The 21538-nt window shown below is 32.5% G+C and overlaps 1 protein-coding gene across 1 annotated transcript in view; it reads left to right on the top strand.

The window, feature by feature from the left end:
• The window catches only part of Exoc6 (exocyst complex component 6), a 198346-nt gene that overhangs the window by 23696 nt on the left and 153112 nt on the right, over nt 1–21538 (top strand). The window contains exons 2-5 of the mRNA XM_027939970.3: nt 12415–12586; nt 13838–13885; nt 13970–14060; nt 17552–17597. Of these exons, the coding sequence (XP_027795771.2) occupies nt 12415–12586; nt 13838–13885; nt 13970–14060; nt 17552–17597 (357 nt within the window). The remainder of the gene's footprint in view (nt 1–12414; nt 12587–13837; nt 13886–13969; nt 14061–17551; nt 17598–21538) is intronic.

Raw genomic sequence — 21538 nt, 5'->3', positions numbered from 1 at the left:
TTCAATCTTCAGCACCACATAAAATAAATAAATAAATAAAACAAAGATATTGTCCATGTTCAACTTAAAAAAAATAACAAAGTTAAAAAATAATCCTCTTTTCTCTTTATCTGGCTATTATTGTTTTGGAGTTATTTAATTTCTTATTTGTTCCTGGTTACAAAGTATTAGTGAAAGTTATGGGAAACTTGTTATTCATGCTGCCATATTTGATAAAATGATTGGGAAAGTGTTAGGAGTACTGGATATAATACTTTTATACTGATTATGTTCTTTCTTGCTAGTTCATGATGCTAAGTAGCTATGGTAGAAATATTTTTTCCCTAAGATTGAGCAGCTATTTAGAGCAAGTAACAGATGGTGAATTTCAGGTCATATGATTTTATGAAAAATGACTCTTCTCCCCAGTGATAATTTATTTGCTATCTTTGAACAATATTTTAGCCCACTGTTTATTACGTATTTTTTTAAATGAAAATCTGGGTGCCTTAACTATATCTGAAGGATACTGAAAAATGTTGTAGTGTTTCAAGTCTTACCTTTGACTCTAATTGCAGGATTTCAAGTGGATTAAAAATTGGTATTCAAGAGAGAGCTCCACTAAAAGATTGGGTTAAATTCCCTATACATATATCCAAGAATACAAAAACTTCCTAAAAATGAATAGTAAGGAACAAATAAAATATTTCAATGTAACTTCCTCTAGTTTCCAGGCTCCATGTAGGAGGCACAGAGAATTGCTGATGAATTTATCTGAGTATAGTAAGATCTCACTGGATTTCAGATGCTTACTTTTTGCTGTTTAACTGCCCTCTTATATTTGAGGTGTTCATATGTTCCATTCTGAAGAGCTTTAACAATTTATGTGAATTAGTGTGATGGTGTGTGCTTTTAATCCCAGCAATTTGGGAAGCTGAGGAAGGAGGATCACAAGTGCTAGACTAGCCTCAGCAACTTAGTGTGACTATCTCAAAATAAAAAATAAAAAGGGCTAGGGATGGAGCTTAGTGGTAGAGCAACCCTGGATTCAATCCCCAGTACCAACAAAACAAAAAACAAAACACGCATACACACACAAAAAAGAGAGAAACAATTCTTGTGCTTCTGTTTAAGAATATGTTTTCAAATCTTAGTTTTAGGTCAGTTGCCAAATGATTAATATGTTGTGTGATAATTTTTACCAATATACCAAAATTATATTTTTAAAACTATTTTGAGATTGATAGCAAGCAGTATGTATTGGATGGGATGGTTTAAATAACTTCTGGAAATTTCTGAACAGTTTTTTTGATAATGACTTTAAAATTGTCTTCATAGTAGCATTTTAATGTTTAGTTTGTCCAAAGTTGGTAATTATTAGGGTAGTTGATTGTCTTATAAATATATTTAATATTCAAAAATTTTTTAATAACCAACATTTTAGTACTTACCACTAAGATATATACCCAGAATCTAAAAATAATTAATTATAAATGTGCAGTTGCTAAAGAAGTATGTCATTTTGTTAATATGAAATATTAAATTTGTATTAGAAATATGCTAATGCTGATGTTAGAAATTAAGCTTGATATGCCATTTGAAATATTAATGAAAAATAGCAAAAATGCCTGTAGACGGAAAAAATACAGAATGCTTAAAAGAACATAAAAGCCAAAATTTTATTTTATTGCCAAAAATACTAATTTAAGACTGCTGTGTTATTGAAGAACTGGTTAAAAAAATGTGGTTAATCTTTTGAAAACATATAATATAAGATGACATTAGGAAGCATCCACAGGAAGTTAGAAGTAATTGATACAATTTTATTAGAGATAAAAGAGTGAAATTTTGTTTTCTAAAAAAAGTTTGTAGAAATATATTTGACACCAAAAGGTCAAAGGCATCGTTAATGCCCAGAGTTCTAAAAAGTATTTCCCTTTCTAGTTTTCCAGTATTTGAAAATCCATTTTCTTGCTAGTCTTTGTTTTTTCTTAAAAAAGCAGTTGATTGACATTTTATAAAATTCCTTGGAAAGTCTGTCAGTGGCTATCATTTTAATGGCCAGTGCTCTAGGTGACAATTTCACAATAGACGGTATGTAGACGTAGGTCTTGACCATTCTTTCATGGTTACAAAACCAGTATATCCATCCTATTAGAGAGCAAAATATTTGCAGACAGAGAAAAGCCATTTTTGTTTTGTGTAGAAAAGAAAACTATAGTGTTCTAGTAAATATAGGTAATTTGGGGAAAGTTAGGATTAGGTACTTTGAGAGTATGCTAACTTTTCTCAAAGTATAGATATTATTTTAGTAAATTAAAAATTATTTCCCAGGAAGTTAACACATTTTATTTTTTTTCCAGATATTGTGATGGAATTATTCTTTATAATTTATATTTAGTGAAAGGAAAAATACTGAAAATAGTATAAGAATATTGTGTGCTTTTAAAAAAATTGTCATTATGTGCTTTTTAATGAAAAATATCCTCATATGTTACCAGAGCTGAGAGTCCTTTTCGTATAGTACCTTGTGAATGTTTTTTTTTTCTTTTGTTAGAAATAAACTTTTTCTTTACAAAGATAAAAATGTGGAATATGTTTGGTAGGTCATTAATTTTATTTATAGAATGTAGCTTCTTCAATAATATAAAAGTAGAGTCAGTTTCTCAGTTAAGACATTTGGTTTTATGATAAAAGCATTAATTTTCTGTGAATCAATTTAACATTTTAATCTTCATTTTATTTTTATTTTCTTACCACTAGGTGGAGTCCTATGTACATGATTCAAAAAGGCATCTGTGGAAGATAATTACTTATTTTAATTCCTTAAGCTTGTTACAGTATTAGGTGATCAAATACTATGTAGTAACTCATATTTCAACATTTTACTCTGGTGATTTGACAGAATAAAAATAAAAGACATCTTTGTACTTAAATTTTCAGCTATGTTTTTGAGACAGTGATTTTATGAATTCCTAGTTGCTAAAATTAAAATATGTAGATAAAATCTTTAGTGTAAACCATCAGTTTTTTATTTAAAATAAATTTTAAAGTTGATTTTGTATCTGTATTTTTGTCTGCATAGCATTAAATTTTAACAGAAGTTATATTTTACTGTGCTAAGCTTTTGGAAGGGATGATTGAACTCTCATATTGATATCATTGTCTGTAATATGTAATATTAAGATACAACCTTAGTGGATATGGGATAATGGAAAATTTCCCAATTTTCTAATGCTCCGTTTTGCTAGTTATGTCATATTGATGTGCCTGTTTATAGAAATTTGATTAGATTTGCCAATAGACATAAAATTGGGAGAATGTTTTGAAAGAAGAAAACATTATTTTCATTAAGTTGTACATTGCTAAAAAAATAGAATGGTTGTATAACTGGCACATAACTGTATTGGGTGGATATAACTTAACCAGCTCAGGTTCAAAGAGTGAATAGTCTTGAACAGTATTTTCTTGCAAATCAAAGTTTCAAAGAATAATAATGATCATTAAAGACAAAAAGGGACAAAGAAAGAAGATTTTTCAGAGTCCCTTCAACTGAGGTCAGATAAGTATGGGACCTTCAATTTTCTCCATTTCATATTTTGTTGCTTCTTGTTTTGTTGCATTTGTAATTTAATACTGCCTAACAATTAGCTTTGCCTCAGTTCTCATTCCTTTCTTCTGTCCGTTGGTTGATTTCACCTGATGGGTGCAACAGTGCACATCAGGGATTCCCTATTGAGTCATTCTCAATTGTTGATCTTCAAAGGTGATCTGTTTGATTGCTATGCTGGTACTTCCTCTCTGCATTCCATGCTGCTTATCACCATTGCTAACTGGAGAGTTCATATAACATAATAGGAACATTGGCTTTGGAGTCAGGTAGACCCAGGGTTAAATCTTGGCTCTGTTTCTATGTGACTTTTGGACTTTATATCTTAATCTTCCCAAACTACATTTGTATATTGGGATAACGGAATCTATGTCATAAAGTGGCAGTGAATATTTGATGATATAATACTTGTAAAGCATTGAACACATAGTGAGTACTTGGTGGTTTGTTATTGTTTCTTTTAGTCACCATCATTAGCCAGAAGCAGCAGCCATGATTCCTTTCTATAGACAGATAAGTCACTGTGGAGAATCTTTACTGAGAGAGTTTCTTTCTCTATTCTTGTCTCACTACAAGCTTTCAAATTATATCTATGACTAAATATAAATCTCCTCAGAAAAAAAGGATCGACAATACCTGTTTTATATACTGCTTCAAGATTTTGGGCTTAACAATTCCTTTTACTTTTTTCCCCTTTCCAGTATTCTGATATCTATCCATCCTGTCTCTGTCTCTCTCTGTCTCTTTTGTCTCTATCCTGTCAGCTATTTCTTACTGACTTTATAAGTAAATTTCTAGAGTAGTTATTTTTATATTACTTTTCATTGATATGAATAAAGGATTAAATCAACTACATGTAGTAATTAATTCCATTTTGAGTTCTTGCTTACTGTCTTTTAGGTTTGTGCTGTATTTATTAAAATGAGGTAGTTAGATCTAGGAACTTTCTGGTCTTTATTAGGGTCAGCATTCTATCATTTGTTGAATTTTGGATTCTGGCACTTGCCTGATACTTCAGTACTTTGTTTAAATGCAACTTATTTTTGTGGTTTAGAACTTTCCTTAATTTTGATGACTTTATTTCTGAGTACCCACTCACTGATATAGATTATAGATATAAACTTGGAGTTTGTATTCATGTATGAAATAGCAAATAGCTATTAAGGGTCAGGAGAAGTGTGGGGAGTCTGAGACTTAGTTATAGGTAAATCAAGACCTGTTCTTCATGTTCATAGAACAGGTTGGCATATCTCTTATCTGAAATCTCAATATTTTTATTTTTTTCTTAGAAACTTATGGTTCTATTTTAATAGCAGAAGACATGGAATATAAATAGGTTATGCTTTGCAGGCTTTATGAAAAATAGGAATATAAATAGATTATTCTTTGCAGGCTATAATAATTTATTACTGAGAGAAACAGTATGTTCTGATACTGTTTCTCTCAGTAATAAATTATCATAAAAAGAGGAGTTCACAGTGAATGTACTGGTAGTATTCTGAAATATTATAAAACAGTATTGTTTTTAAAATTCTGGGGAATAAATTGGAAAGACATGCCAAAGGATGGACATATAAAATATATATAAAATGAAAGACTTCTGGGAAAGAACATATTTCTCTTATGTTGTTTATTTATATAATTTTGAAAGGGATAACAGTCTTGCCTTTTTACTTAAAAAGAGAGAAGAGAGTCAGACTCTCCTTTGGTAGAGCAGTCACGAAATATCTCTCGCTATATTTTTCCTACAGTGTGATACTTGTAATAGGTTAAGAAAGGGAGAGACCAAAAAAAAAAAAAAAAAAAAAAAAAGCAGCAGCAATGGCAGCCTCTCCTTCTCTTCATATGTCCTGTTTACTTATTGATACACACACACACACACACACACACATTTTAGGTTTTAGGGATAGAATCTAGGACCCCATGCATGCTAGACAAACAATCTATCACTGAACCAAATTCCCAGTCCCTACTAGTGGGGATTTTAAGAGCCAGGTATATATCAAACTGTTTCATTAAAATATGTAGAAAAATTATAAAAATGTTCAGAGTGAATTATTCAGTGAGTTTTGAACATATACAAAGGAATATGATGATATCGATGACAGTTTATAGTGATGGGAGTATTAATAATCCTTGAGATTGGTTCTAGGAATAAAAAGTTGATAATTAAAAAGCATGAGAGAAATTGGAGCTATTCTGATTTAGTATTTCACTTTTCATGTTGTGAACATGAAGATGGCCCTTTTTTAAGGCTTCTGTCTTGAAAATATTATGTTTGAAGTTGAAGATATGTCTAACTGTATTTGCATAGTCCACAGATCTGTACTACTCTTGAATTTGATAGTTTAGGAAGGAATGATTTGAACTCATTCATGTTTAGACAAGGTGTCAGCAACTGAGAACCAGGAAGATCCATTTACCCTGTAAGTGACCCCCAAGAAAATTTCCTGAAGAAATTAGATTCTAAAGATTGTAGATGGGGAATTTTGAAGTTGTCATTAGTATGTCCATAACTTGGAGATAAAAGAAGCCTGAATAGAGGAATTGTAGGCTGATAGGACAACTGGATTAAGTGCCAGTTCTTTTAAAAAGGATATCTTGAAGATAATTTTGAACTTCAAATTTAGAGGAACTAAGGTAACTTTGATAGATAGTGAAGGACTCACAGCAGGTAAAATGTTTTAAATTAAAACTTAATTGTCTTTATATAATTTTGCCTAATATTACACATTTAAAAAACACCTTTACACTGTTTGTAGAAAGTCATGTATTTTTGGCTCAAAGTTGTTTTAGTGTTTTCTGTGGAGGGAATAAAAGTAAAATTTAGTCATAACAAACAAAATATATTTTGTTTTTCCTCGTAATTATGAAACACATACTAGGTTGAGTTAGATAAACTTCTTGCTCATGGATTTTCCATAGAAATAATATTACTGATTTAATTAAGAGTCCTTGTTAATTATGTATTACTTGTGGGAAAAGCATCAAGTAGGATTTTAATACTGCCTCAGTTAATCCCAAACTAGGCTATGTTGAGCATATCATTTATCATTTCTACTCCAGTTTCCTCATTTGTGAAAAGGAGGTAATGATATTTTCTCTGGTGTGGTATATGCAATAAATGCACTAGGAAAAAAGGCCAGATCCAAATGTGAAATATCAGTAGAAGGCAGATCACTTAGCATGGATAATTAGCCATATTTATTTGATAATTGTAGCTAGAACTCAATTATTCAGCTTCTCTTATGTGTACACTGCATTAGTAGCCAATATATATACTGAGCACTTACCATATGTCAGTTATTGTGCTAAGAAATTTTCATATTTACTAATTTGTCATAGCACTCTGATGTAGATAATATTTTTTTTTGTATGGGGGATTGAATTCAGGGCCCTTAACCACTGACCCACATCCCAGCCCTGTTTTGTATTTTATTTAGAGACTGGTCTCACTGAATTGCTTAGCATCTCACTTTAGCTGAGGCTGGCTTTGAACTCTCAATCCTCCTGCCTCAGCCTCCTAAGCCACTGGGATTACAGGCCTGTGCCACCACACCTTGTGATGTAGATAGTATTTTTAGAAAGACTTTATAGTTTTAGGTTTATAGCAAAATTGGGAGGAAGTTATACTCATGCAAAACTTCTCCAATATCAGTATCTCTCACCGAAGAGGTACATTTGTTATAATTGATGAACCTACATTGACACATCATTATCATTTACATTAGGGTTCACTCTGTGGATTGAGACAAATACATTACATATATCCATCATTATAATATTATACAAAATGTTTTCACTACCTTAAAAATCTTCTGTACTCTACCATTCCTTCCTTCCTTCCCATTTATCTTTTTACAGCTTCTATTGTTTTGCCTTTTCCAGACTGTCCATAGTTGGAATTGTATTGTATGTAGTCTTTTCAGATTGCTTTCTTTCACTCAGTAATATGCATTTAAGTTTCCTTCATTTGTTTTTGTGGCTTGATAGCTTATTTGTTTTTAGTGCCAACTAATAGTTAGTTGTCTGGGTGAACCAGTTTATTTGTCCATTTACCTACTCAGGGACATTTGTTTACTTCCCAGTTTTGGCAGTTATGAAGTAACTGTTGTGAAGTTTATGTAGAGGTTTTGTGTGAATATAATTTTCAGCTCCTTTGGACAAATACCAAGAAGTATGATTGTTGGATCATGTTGTAAGAATATTTAAAAAACATTTTTTTCATGTGTTTGGTTTTGTAAGAAACTGCCAACCTGTCTTTCAAAGTGGCTGTACCATTTTGCATTCCTGTCATTAATGAATGAGATTTCCTGGTGTTCCATATCCTCACTAACATTCAGTTTTCTCAATTTTCTAGATTTCGGCCACTCTAATAGTTGTGTACTGGTGTGCCATTGTTGCTTACATTTCCCTGGTAGCAAATGATATGAGACATCTTCTTTTTTTATGTTATTTGCCATCTGTATGTATGTGTGTGTGTGTGTGTGTGTGTATGTATATATATATATATATATATATATATATATATATATATATACTTTTTAAATATTTTTTAGTTGTTGATGGACCTTTACTTATTTGTATGTGGTGCTGAGAATCGAACCCAGTGCGTCACGCATGCTAGGCAAGCGCACTACCTCTGAGCTACAACCCCGGCCCCTGTATATTTTTTTAAAAAGAGGTATCTGTTAAGGTCTTTGACCCATTTTAAAATTAAGTTATTTTCTTATGTTGAGTTTTAAGAATTCTTTGAAAATAAAAATTAAAAAAGAATTCTTTGTATATTTTGCATATTAGTCTTTTTTCAGATATGTTTTTGAAAATATTTTTCTCAGTGTATAGCTTCTCATTTTGTTCTCTTCACAGTATCTTTCACAGAGTAGAAATTTTTTATTTTAGTAGCATCCAGTTTATCAATTCTTTCTTTCATGAATTGTACCTTTAATGTTACTTCTAAAAAGTCATTGTCAAACTCAAGGTCATCTAGATTTTCTCTTATGTTATCTTCTAAGAGTTTTTTAATTTTTAATTTTACATTTAAGTCTGTGATCCATTTTGAGTTAATTTTCGTAAAAAGTGTAAGGTCTGTGTTTAAATCCACTGTCTGGCATGTGAGTTACTAGCACCATTTGTTGAAAAGGCTATCTTTTCTCCTTTTTATTATATTGGTCATTTGTTGACATTCAGTTGACTTGGGCTGGATGTGTAACTCAGTGGGAGAGTGCTTACCTAGCATGTGTGAGGCCCCAAGTTTAATTCCCAGCATTGCAAACAAACAAAAAAATGTGTTTGACTATAATAATGTGGTTCTGGGCTGTCTATTCAGTTCCATTGATCCATTTTTCTGCCATTTCACTAGTACCACACGTCTTGATTACTATAGCTTAATAGTAAATTTGAATTGGAGTTGTCGGCACTTTGTTCTTCTCCTTCAATATTGTGTTGGCTATTCTGGGTATTTTTGCTGCTCTCTATAAACTTAAAGATTAGTTTGTTGATATCTATAAAATAGTTTGCTGGAATTTTCATTGGGATTGCATTGAGTCTATAGATCACTTTGGGAAGAAATGACATTGTAACAATATTGTTGTCTCATTCTTAAACATGAAATATCTTTTTGTTTATATAGTTCTTGATTTTTTAATCAGTCATTTTCTTCACATAGATTTTTAAGTATTTTTAAAAATTTATATCTATGTATTTCATTTTGGGGGATGCTAATTTGTGTGTGTGTGTGTGTGTGTGTGTGTGTGTGTGTGTGTATGTGTTGCTGAGGATTGAACCCCAGGCCTTGTACATGCCAGGCAAGCTCTCTACCACTGAACTATAACCCTAATCTAATAGTATTATGTTTTTAACTTTAAATTCTTGTTCATTTTGCTATAGGTACTATTTTTATTCTTATCTTATGATTAAGAAAATTTATATTTAAAGAAGTCAGATGCCTTACCTGAAGTTGAATATAGTAAATATGCTTTCTGATTCCATTTATGCAACTCGTGTATCAATTATTTATTGAACATCTGTTATATGATAAGATTGATACTGTTCTAGAGCTAGGGATACAACAGGGAATAAAACAGACAAAAAAATCTGTGCCTTCAGGGGCTGGGACTCAACAGAAGAAACTATATAAAATCTATGTCTTCATGCAATTTGCATTCTATAGGGAAGACAGATAATTAGATAAAAATGTGAAACAATATATCCTGTAGTGGTAAGACCATTACCAAATAAATTCCTTTATTTTAGAAAAAAAAAGAGAAGGGGATCGTGTGTGTGTGTGTGTGTGTGTGTGTGTAATGTAGATGTTGTAGCCATCTCAAAAAGAGGATAAAGACTTAAATGAAGTGAAGGAGATAAGCACATACAAGAAATGTGATCCAGACAAAGGAAACAGCATTTGCAAAGATGAGGACAAGAACATGCCTGATGTGTTTAAGACACCAAAAGGAGTCCAATGTTGCTGACATGGAATAAGTGAAATGGAAATAATTAGAAGTATGTGAGGCCAGTGAAGTAACATGCAGCAAAATTATGTAGGGCCTTAAGGATTATTGTAAGAGAAAAAAGGGTTTTGAGCAGAAGAGAGACATGGAATTTTACTTATGTAAAATTTAACTTATGATTTCTGCTAGACATCATCTGATTACTCTGTTGAGAACATACTGAAGGGGAGCAAGGGTAGGATCATGGAGACCAGCTAGAAAGCAATTAACGATAACCTAGGTGAGAAAAGTTGTTGGCTTAGTCCAGGGTGATACCCAGTGGAGGTAGAAAGGTGTGGTTAGGTTTGCTAGATTAATAGGGGGAAGAGGGTGAGAGAAAGAGATTAGTCAGGGATGATTTCAAAGTTTTTTTTTTTTTTCTTTTTCTTAGCAGTCAGAAGAATGGAATTTGCTGAATGAGGAAGACTATGGGAAAAACAGATTTGGGGAAAGAAGTTTGGGAATTCATTTTTAACATAGTTGAGATGCTCATCAGATATCTGTTTGGAGAGACTTGAGTTGGAAGTTTGAGAGAGGTCACGTTTAGATATATAAATTTGGGAGATGTTAATATGTTTATGGAATTTAATGCTATACATCAAGATTAGAGCAAAAGAAAAATATAGGTAGAAAGGAGAGCGTGTTCAAGTTCAGAGCTTCATTCTAGCTCATCTTAAAGAGTCTAAATTCTTCAGGATTACTATCCTGTATTGGTGTTTCTAGTATTATAGTTAGTACTCATTAAAACCTGAGTTATGGAGGCTGCCCTCAAGAAGCTTATGATCTATTTGGGGAAACAAAATATGTGACATACCCATAAAGCATTTAAGTTAGATACAAAGTTATACATGGTTACCTGTCAGAATAGCTGTGAAGGACTATAAATTTACCTGTCTTGCAGATGAAAGGATTACTTTGCATAGAAACGATAGGCAGAGGTCTGTTGGAGAACATGGAACTTGCACTGAACCCCGAATAATGGGCAACAGATGGGAAAATACACTTTAGAATATCCCCAGATCTACCCTCAGGTTCAAAATTTGCAAGAATGATTCACAGAATATAGCAAAGATATATATATATATATATATATATATATATATATATATATATATATATATATATATATACATACACACACACACACACACACACACACACACATATAAATTACAGAGAAAGAAAAGGCACATAGGGCAAAGTGTAAGAGAGTGCCAGGTATGAACTTTCAATTGTCTTTTCCCAGTGGAAGTGTGTGGACAGCACCTTTCCCAGCAGTGATATGTGGCAATACTCAGAGAATGGCTGATCAGAGAAGTTCACTTAAGCCTTGAAGTCTAGGTGTTTTATTAGGGTATGGTTGTGTGAACATGAGTAACCACCCAGGTAGACATGACTGACATCCATGTTGCTGACTGCCTATATTGCTAACCTAAGTCTTCAGCACCTTAGAAAGCTAAAAGGATGAAGCTCCTCCCAATAAATCACACTGTTAAGGCCTCCAAGAGGCAGAGAGAACCAAAGGCTTCCATTTCAGGAGCCAGGGCCAAGGTTAGTTCTTTACCACATGGTGAATGGTGGGGAGGATGTCCTCTAAGTGGCAATGAGTATGAACTGAGATACATCAGGCATGTGATGCCATCTTTAGAGAATATTGTAGTGACTACAATATGACCTTGTACTTGAGAATATGAACAGTGGAGCTAGATTGCCAGCATTCATATCCTAGCTATCATTTGCAAATTGTTGAGTTTACAGCAGTTACACAATCTGTAACACATCAAGCAAAACAAGATTAATAATAATAATAATACCTACTTTATGGGATTGTTGTGAGGATGAAAGAGTTAATATACAAAGTACTTAGAACATGGCTGACACATAGTAAATGCCATAGATACCATGAGTTTGTTCTTTCATTCCTTATTCACATGTAGATTCCTTTTTTAATTAATTAATTACTTTTTATGTGGTGCTGAGGGTTGAACCCAGTGCCTCACACACGCTAGGCAAATGCTCTGCCACTGAGCTACAGCCCTAGCCCTGCTGCTTTTTTTTTTTTGAGCACTAGTATAAGACTTGTATTTGGCACTTATCTTCTGAGCCTCAGATCTTTTCTTGTGGATAACTAGTGATATATTTTGAGGGTTTTTGGTTTTTTAATATTACCATGTTCAAAAAGAAGTGAAATATTTTCACCAAAATTATTTCTATTGAAGACAATACCATCTTATTTGTTCAGACTTAATCTCTAGTTGTTATAAAAATTGGACTTAAAAAGAATAAATTTTGGTGAACTGGGAAGTTAATTTTAGTTTTCTTATATATATACAGGTCAGTGTATGATGATCAACCAAATTCACACAAGAAGTTTATGGAAAAGTTAGATGCTTGTATCCGAAATCATGACAAGGAAATTGAAAAAATGTGTAATTTTCATCATCAGGGTTTTGTAGATGCTATTACAGAACTCCTTAAAGTAAGGACTGATGCAGAAAAACTGAAGGTAGGAAATATGTTAAAATTTTGTTTTCCTTTGTTCTTATTAAATTACTCAACTATTATAGTACATATCTGTAAGTTACTATTAAATGCGCTTTCAGGAACTGAATTAGTATATGTATTTGGGAATGCTCTTTATGGCTATTAACGCGGTTGTCATGCTAATGACAGGAGTAATCTCTTTTTTTCTAAAGCAAGTAGTACATTGACTTAATAGGATTTTTTTCCACCCAGGGAAGTGAATTCAAAACATTCATACAGTGTAAGGTCCTGTTTGCAGTTTTAGAATTTTTAAAATGATAATTAATACAATGTTGATTTAAAAACATCCTAAAATTGTTTAAAATTTACTATAAATGATTTTGTTCTCAAAATTATTTAATTATACTGTAAATTTGAAATAATTTAACAGCAGTTTATAATTTTTTAAAGGAAGATGGTCTACATTTTCTGTCATATAGTAAAAATATTATATATTAAATGAAACCTGGATTTTTTCAGTAAGAATATAAAATATTTAGTTATAAGAATTGTCCTATTTATCTTTGTATTTAGAGTGCTTAGCAGACAATTCAAAGATTATGATTAGAAAACTATTATGTATTATATATAAAGGATATTCAGATAACAAGAGACCAAATACAGCATCAATGAGGTCACTGAGCATCTTTGTTCAGAAATTAATGAGATTTTTAATAAACCAGAATGTGCTTCCTTACTATGATGACCTAATGAGTCACTTAATATGTGGGAAAATTTGAGGTTGAGCTTTGCCTGCACCTGCAGCATTAAAATGTTGCTGTGGATTGAGATTTCCGTGTTTGATGTTAATCAACCACCCAGTGTTTGCATTCAGCAAAGTATGAATGTTTAATTACCATAAAATGCAATCACCATTTCCTACAGACAGTGAATGGCACATAGACCTCATTGAAGTTATCAAAAAGGGACCAGTGGTCAATTGGGTCAGTGATTTGAATTGTTTGACAGACTTAGAGAAGCAAGTAAAGTTCAAAAATCCTGAGTAAATTTGAGAAGTTTGCCACAGAATCTGTTAAAAAGAACTGTCATAAGTAATTGAAGTTAACAAAAGCCCTTTTCAATCAAAAGTTCAAGTTCAAGCTGTAGAGTTAATTTGAATTTGCATTTCTTTGTTCTAAGTTTCTCATGAAGCATGATCTGATTACAAGGGTGAGCAGTTACATCAGGGCAGTTTTATGCATATTTGTCTAACTAAGGTGAAATTATTTTTAAGGTACAAGTTACTGATACCAACCGAAGATTTCAAGATGCTGGAAAAGAGGTAAGAAAATGATAATTTTTTAAAATATATGTGGGTGTTATTTAATTGTTTTTTTAAAAGATGTGTATATTTCTTTTTTCTAAGGTGATAGTCCAAACAGAAGATATTATTCGATGTAGAATTCAGCAGAGGAATATTACAACTGTAGTAGAAAAATTGCAGTTATGCCTTCCAGGTGAGTTTAATTTTACCAAGTCAAACATTATATTATAGGCAAATTTCATAATAGCATATAGTCATTCTTTATTATGGGAATTTGATTATTTGGTGATTGCCTTGCAAAAAAGCTTTTGATTACCTCTCTTATTCACTCAATTTCATGAATTTCCATGGTTTTCTTTTTTATAATAAGGCCCTTGTTTGATTATCTGTTATAGTGGTCTTCTAGAACAACTGTTAGTTTTGCATTTCCTCTCTGCCTACTTTGCCATCTGTCCACTCCAGCCCCCTGCCCTGTCCATGTTTTTTCCCCTCTCAGAATACTTTCCCATGCAGAGAGTGCCCATTACTTTTTCTCATCTTTGCCTAATTTGCCTAATTTTCCTACTTCTAGTTTTCCATCATTTTCTGTTTGTCACATAACAGGTTGGTTTTGTTTTGCTCACAATCTCATTTTGCTGATAAGGAAAGAAAACATCAAAAGTGTTAGGACTTTTCCCTTCTTGCTTTTTCTCCTATATTTTGGAAAGACTTAGTTTCTGGTCTCTCTGTTAGGGCTCAGATATTACTGGGACATCACATAAATTCTGAAGAAACTAATCAGTATTTTCTTTACCTGGACTTAATATAACTTTAAGTTGGAAGCATCCTGTTCAAACAAAAGGAAGCAGGTATATGCCATTTTTTTCTTAATATTGTAAGCTAAAATTGTCTCATTTGACTTACTTATTAATTTTTAGGAAGGAACCTAAACCTATGCATCCAGGGGACTAGAATGTTTTGTATAATATTTATATGGTGTAAACTTAACTTAGAATACAAATTATATTGTTAAAACTGTCAGCAGATTTTATTGGCTAAAGAAATAGCTTTTCTTTTTTTAGAATCAGTGATAGCCTACTAAGTTTAATCTTTGATGGGCCAGCGATATTTACGCATAAACTTTGAGTAAATAAAATACCTACTTATAATATTAGGTTTCAGGATTGAGAAACATATTTATTTATGATGATGTTTAATATATGTTTGGCTGATATATCATAACAGCCATGAAGACAGCCTCCCAAGATTTATACTTTGTCCCTTTTTAATTTAGATAATAAGCCTAAAAATTGGTATTGATGGAATGAGAAAGAGCTAAACTCAGCTTTTTCTGTAGGTGAGATATTCATAAGAGAAATAAAGACTTCAAAGTAGAGGTCAAGTTGTTGTTATTGTCACTGTCTGCTTTTAAGGCCAGAGAGCATGTGTAAGTTCATGTAAATATTGTGTTCTGAATTGCAACATCCAGCATGACCACATTTCATTGTATAATTGTTGCAGATTTTATGCCAACTTTTTTTCAAAACAGTGGGGTGTGACCATTATGTGAAGCTTTTTAAAATAATAAATTTTGCTGGTATTACTTACAAATCATTTATTACTAACCTATCTTTGGTCCAAGAGTAAGTTGCACAAACTACTTGAGAATATATGTTAAAATTGAATAGTACAAATTGATGTACATTATTTCTTCATGACAGTTTAGCCAGTTTAGTGAACATTTTCTGGTCTTTATAAAGAAGTTAACTTATTGTTATTAATTTGTGCATTATAGTCAAAATACTACACTTGAGAAAATTTACTACAGTGTTGTGAAGCATAAACTGACAAAATCTAATCATCTGATCTGAAGATTCTGTGCTTGCTATCATTGATTTTGTTATCTGACACATTGTCCTCAGTGCTTCTCATGTAAAATGTATTGATAATACATCAGCACTATAGCATTCTAAGCCAATTGCTCAAGTCAGCTTTCTGAAATATACTGACAATGAACAAGTGCTGAGAATTCTAGGCTCTTGGCTTTTAGTGTGGGCAAAAACAAATGGCACATCCATATGCTACTGGTGAATACATTGCTATTACATTTACCTTTTAAGCAGCATAACAAACAGAATTAGTCTATACAATGATTATGCTGTGAATGATTATTAACCAATTTTTGGACTGAAAAAATAGAGTGCAACAATTATGTAGTGAAATACAGTACCTCCTTTCCTCTGTCCATCCTTCTAAGTATCCAATGATAAATGATACTTACTTTTTTTGTGTGTGTGTCAGGCATTATGGTAGGTATTGGAGATATAAAGTTGAAAATGACATAGTCCCAGCTTTAGAATGATCCTATAATCTAATGTGAATAAAGACAATTAAGTCATCAATTATAATACAGTTGCCTAACGACTCCTTGGTTTTGGAAGAGTGTGAGAGGATATAAGAATTCATAGCAGAAATAATGCATTTTCTTGGTGGATTAGTTTTATTTGATTATTTTTGAAGAAAGCATAATTTTTATATGGAAACAAGGTAGAAATAATGAGGTAGATCTGAAATTTGTATGAATTATTGAGGTAAAACAGGAGACTTCAAAACCAGTTTATACTGTTGCAGCAGGATCTGTCCCATGTTATGTGTTCATTCCAATACTTTGGTTGGAAAATGTGAGAATTATTGTATTGCCTATAGGGGCTATGATAGAAATGCAGAGGGTCCTTTGAGGTCACAGAGTTAGGGCAGCTCACTGTAGCCACCATTGCAGGTCTGATGTTTTTTGGACAAGTAAATAATTTCTTTAGTAAATTTGTAGACCCCTGAGAATAGACATATAACTATAGCAAATCTGAAAAGAAAACTGTTGTCTAGTTCTAGGAAAATATGAGTTGGTTTGATGAGCCAATAATGATTTACTGACTCACTTTCAAATTCTACTAAGGTTAAATGGTTATTTACATGGTTGCAGTAAAGCCTTCTTGGTGATAGTAGGTCATTTTGTTGAAGCTTATGACAATTTTATTGAATAACTGCATTTCTGTGCCTTAATAGAAAGAATAAAATGAATAAAGATGCTTTGCTATGATTTTCTTTTTTTCTCCAGAATTACACAATCTCATTTATCGGTACATTATAGTTGTATATAATGATGGAATTTGTTACTTATTTATATATGCATACAATATGCTATGTTTATTTCTAGCTTTATTGTAAATCACTCTTTGCAGTAAACTTTTGATATTTTTCTTTGTAGATTTGGTGTAAGTTTTTGTGTTTGGTTAATTATAACACAGTTGTGTTTTTTGTTTGGTATGTTGGGACAGAATCAGTTGAGAAAGAAAATTTAATTCTCAAATAACTAAAGTCCAAACTTCTAATTCCAGTTCATGGAAAAAATATTAGAAATTTCTGAATAGTATAATTTTTACTAGGTTAATTTCTCAATTATAGGTATCAACATATGCAAATGTTCCAGGTTCAAAAAATATATATATAAAATGTTCAATATCTACCTATCTATAAAATATTCAACATGTGAAAATTAAAATATTTTTATTTACTTTGAAACATATAATATTTATCAGAAAATATTAAGCTAATTCAATGTAGTGAAGACTATGATTTTGTAATATAATCTCTCAAAATGCTCTTTTTTTCCATTTTAAATGCTAAAATGTTATTTTTTGAATGCAGTGCTGGAAATGTATAGTAAACTAAAAGAACAGATGAGTGCAAAAAGGTAAGTTGGTTTCTTTCTTGTTATTTTAAGTAAGCTTTTTTCCTATTAGTGAAAGCACAGATAAACTTACTGTAAAGCATAGTGAATTATGTGAATTTTGCTTTGTACTTCACATTAACCTTTGTTCTTGTAATTTGCTTATCAGGATCACCCAAGAAAGCAAACTTTTTATTTATGAATATTTGTTGTTTTTGATATCAAAGATTGATAATATTGATAAAGGATAAATAGAGAGCTAAACAGGAATGAGAAAATTTTTATTAACTTGCCAGTGTACTAATACTGCATACAATCAAGGGCTTAAGGACATAATGTGGAGTGAAGGCAAAGCGCAGTTTTGACCATCAGGGCTATTGTTCATATTCTGTTTTATAAAGAAATGAATACATGACAAAAGAAAAATAATTTAAATCATTTATTGATTGCCATTAGAGCATTAGCTATAATGATGTTTAAAATGATTTAAAACGAACAATTTTAAAGTAACATGGAAAAGCCAGAATAAATAGGACATATTTGGACTAGGAAAATATTTCTTCTTGGTTTATTAATAATCATTTCATTTTCACAGCACATTTTATACAAATCTATGATCAAAGATTTGTGTATGCTTTGCTTTATAGTGCTACACATTGAATTTCATTAGGCTTTACCAGTTGGTATTAATTAGTAGAATGATTTTTTTTCCTTATTAGTAGATAAGATAATATATACTTATTTTGTGTGTATACTATTAATGTATCCTCTTTTTTTTCTGTTGTTGTACATCCTCATGTTTTAAAGATTCAAATAGTAGTTTTATGTGTTTGTTGCAAAAAAACAGAAAACAAAACAAAACAAAAATCAAGCATCACCTTCCTTAATTTCCATATACCATTCCTACTTCATAGGGGCAAAATTTTATCTTTCTTTTTTTAAAAAAATTGTTTTTTGTTGTAGATGGACAGAAAACTTTTCTTTTTTTTTTATTGGTTGTTCAAAACATTACAAAGGTCTTGACATATCATATTTCATACATTAGATTCAAGTTGGTTATGAGCTCCCAATTTTACCCCAAATACAGATTGCAGAATCACATCGGTTACACATCCACATTTTTGTATAATGCCCTATTAGTAACTGTTGTATTCTGCTACCTTTCCTATCCTCTACTATCCCCCCTCCCCTCCCCTCCCATCTTCTCTCTCTACCCCATTTACTGTAATTCATTTCTCTCCTTGTTTATTTTCCTATTCCCCTCACAACCTCTTATATGTAATTTTGTATAACAATGAAGGTCTCCCTCCATTACCATGCAATTTCCCTTTTCTCTCCCTTTCCCTCCCACCTCATGTCTCTGTTTAATGTTAATCTTTTCTTCCTGCTCTTCCTCCCTGCTCTGTTCTTAGTTGCTCTCATTATATCAAAGAAGACATTTGGTATTTGTTTTTTAGGGATTGGCTAGCTTCACTAAGCATAATCTGCTCTAGTGCCATCCATTTCCCTGCAAATTCCATGATTTTGTCATTTTTTAGTGCTGCGTAATACTCCGTGGCGTATAAATGCCACATTTTTTTTCATCTATTGAAGGGCATCTGGGTTGGTTCCACAGTCTAGCAATTGTGAATTGTGCTGCTATGAACATCGATGTGGCAGTATCCCTGTAGTACGCTCTTTTAAGGTCTTCAGGGAATAGTCCGAGAAGGTCAATAGCTGGGTCAAATGGTGGTTCCATTCCCAGCTTTCCCAGGAATCTCCATACTGCTTTCCAAATTGGCCGCACCAATTTGCAGTCCCACCAGCAATGTACAAGAGTACCCTTTGCCCCACATCCTCGCCAGCACTTGTAGTTGTTTGACTTCATAATGGCTGCCAATCTTACTGGAGTGAGATGGTATCTTAGGGTGGTTTTGATTTGCATTTCTCTGACTGCTAGAGATGGTGAGCATTTTTTCATGTACTTGTTGATTGATTGTATGTCCTCCTCTGAGAAGTGTCTGTTCAGGTCCTTGGCCCATTTGTTGATTGGGTTATTTGTTATCTTATTGTCTAATTTTTTGAGTTCTTTGTATACTCTGTATATTAGGGCTCTATCTGAAGTGTGAGGAGTAAAAATTTGTTCCCATGATGTAGGCTCCCTATTTACCTCTCTTATTGTTTCTCTTGCTGAGAAAAAACTTTTCAGTTTAAGTAAGTCCCATTTGTTGATTCTTGTTATTAACTCTTGTGCTATGGGTGTCCTATTAAGGAATTTGGAGCCCGACCCCACAATATGTAGATCGGAGCCAACTTTTTCTTCTATCAGACGCAGAGTCTCTGATTTGATATCTAGCTCCTTGATCCACTTTGAGTTAACTTTTGTGCATGGCGAGAGGAGGGGATTCAGTTTCATTTTGTTGCATATGATTTTCCAGTTTTCCCAGCACCATTTGTTGAAGATGCTATCCTTCCTCCATTGCATGCTTTTAGCTCCTTTATCAAATATAAGATAGTTGTAGCTTTGTGGATTAGTCTCTGTGTCCTCTATTCTGTGCCATTGGTCCACCCGCCTGTTTTGGTACCAGTACCATGCTGTTTTTGTTACTATTGCTCTGTAATATAGTTTGAAATCTGGTATCGCTATACCGCCTGATTCACACTTCCTGCTTAGAATTGCTTTTGCTATTCTGGGTCTTTTATTTTTCCATATGAATTTCATGATTGCTTTATCTATTTCTACAAGAAATGCCATTGGGATTTTGATTGGCATTGCATTAAACCTATAAAGAACTTTTGGTAATATCGCCATTTTGATGATGTTAGTTCTGCCTATCCATGAACAGGGTATATTTTTCCATCTTCTAAGATCTTCTTCTACTTCTCTTTTTAGGGTTCTGTAGTTTTCATTGTATAAATCTTTCACCTCTTTTGTTAGGTTGATTCCCAAGTATTTTATTTTTTTTGAAGATATTGTGAATGGAGTGTTTTTCCTCATTTCTGTTTCAGAAGTTTTGTCGCTGATATACAGAAATGCCTTTGATTTATGCGTGTTGATTTTATATCCTGCCACTTTGCTGAATTCATTTATTAGTTCTAGTAGTTTTTTTGTAGACCCTTTTGGGTCTTCTAGGTATAGAATTATGTCATCCGCAAATAGTGATAATTTAAGTTCTTCTTTAACTATTTTTATGCCTTTAATTTCTTTTGTCTGTCTAATTGCTCTGGCCAGTGTTTCGAGAACTATATTGAATAGAAGTGGTGATAGAGGGCATCCCTGTCTTGTTCCAGATTTTAGAGGGAATGCCTTCAATTTTTCTCCATCCAGAATGATGCTAGCCTGAGGCTTAGCATAGATAGCCTTTACTATGTCGAGGTAAGTTCCTCTTATCCCTAGTTTTTCTAATGTTTTGAACATAAAGGGATGCTGTACTTTGTCGAATGCTTTTTCTGCGTCTATCGAGATGATCATATGGTTCTTATCTTTAAGTCTATTGATGTGGTGAATAACATTTATTGATTTCCGTATATTGAACCATCCTTGCATCCCAGGTATGAATCCTACTTGATCATGGTGCACAATTTTTTTGATGTGCCTTTGTATCCGATTCGCCAGAATTTTATTGAGGATTTTTGCATGTAGGTTCATCAGAGATATTGGTCTGTAGTTTTCTTTCTTTGAGGTGTCTTTGTCTGGTTTTGGAATCAGGGTGATGTTGGCCTCATAGAATGAATTTGGCAGAGCTCCCTCTTTTTCTATTTCCTGAAATAACTTGAAAAGTATTGGTATTAATTCTTCTTTAAAGGTTTTGTAAAACTCCGCTGTATACCCATCCGGTCCTGGGCTTTTCTTAGTTGGTAGTCTTTTGATTGCTTCTTCTATTTCATCCATTGATATTGGTCTGTTCAAATTGTGTGTATCCTCCTGACTCAGTCTGGGCAAATCATATGACTTAAGAAATTTATCGATGTCTTCACTATCTTCT

Source organism: Marmota flaviventris, chromosome 4 (assembly GCF_047511675.1).
Source record: "Marmota flaviventris isolate mMarFla1 chromosome 4, mMarFla1.hap1, whole genome shotgun sequence".
NCBI classification, from domain to species: Eukaryota; Metazoa; Chordata; class Mammalia; order Rodentia; family Sciuridae; genus Marmota; species Marmota flaviventris.
The sequence above is the reverse complement of the archived record's forward strand: the minus strand, read 5'-3'. Positions and strand labels throughout refer to the sequence as shown.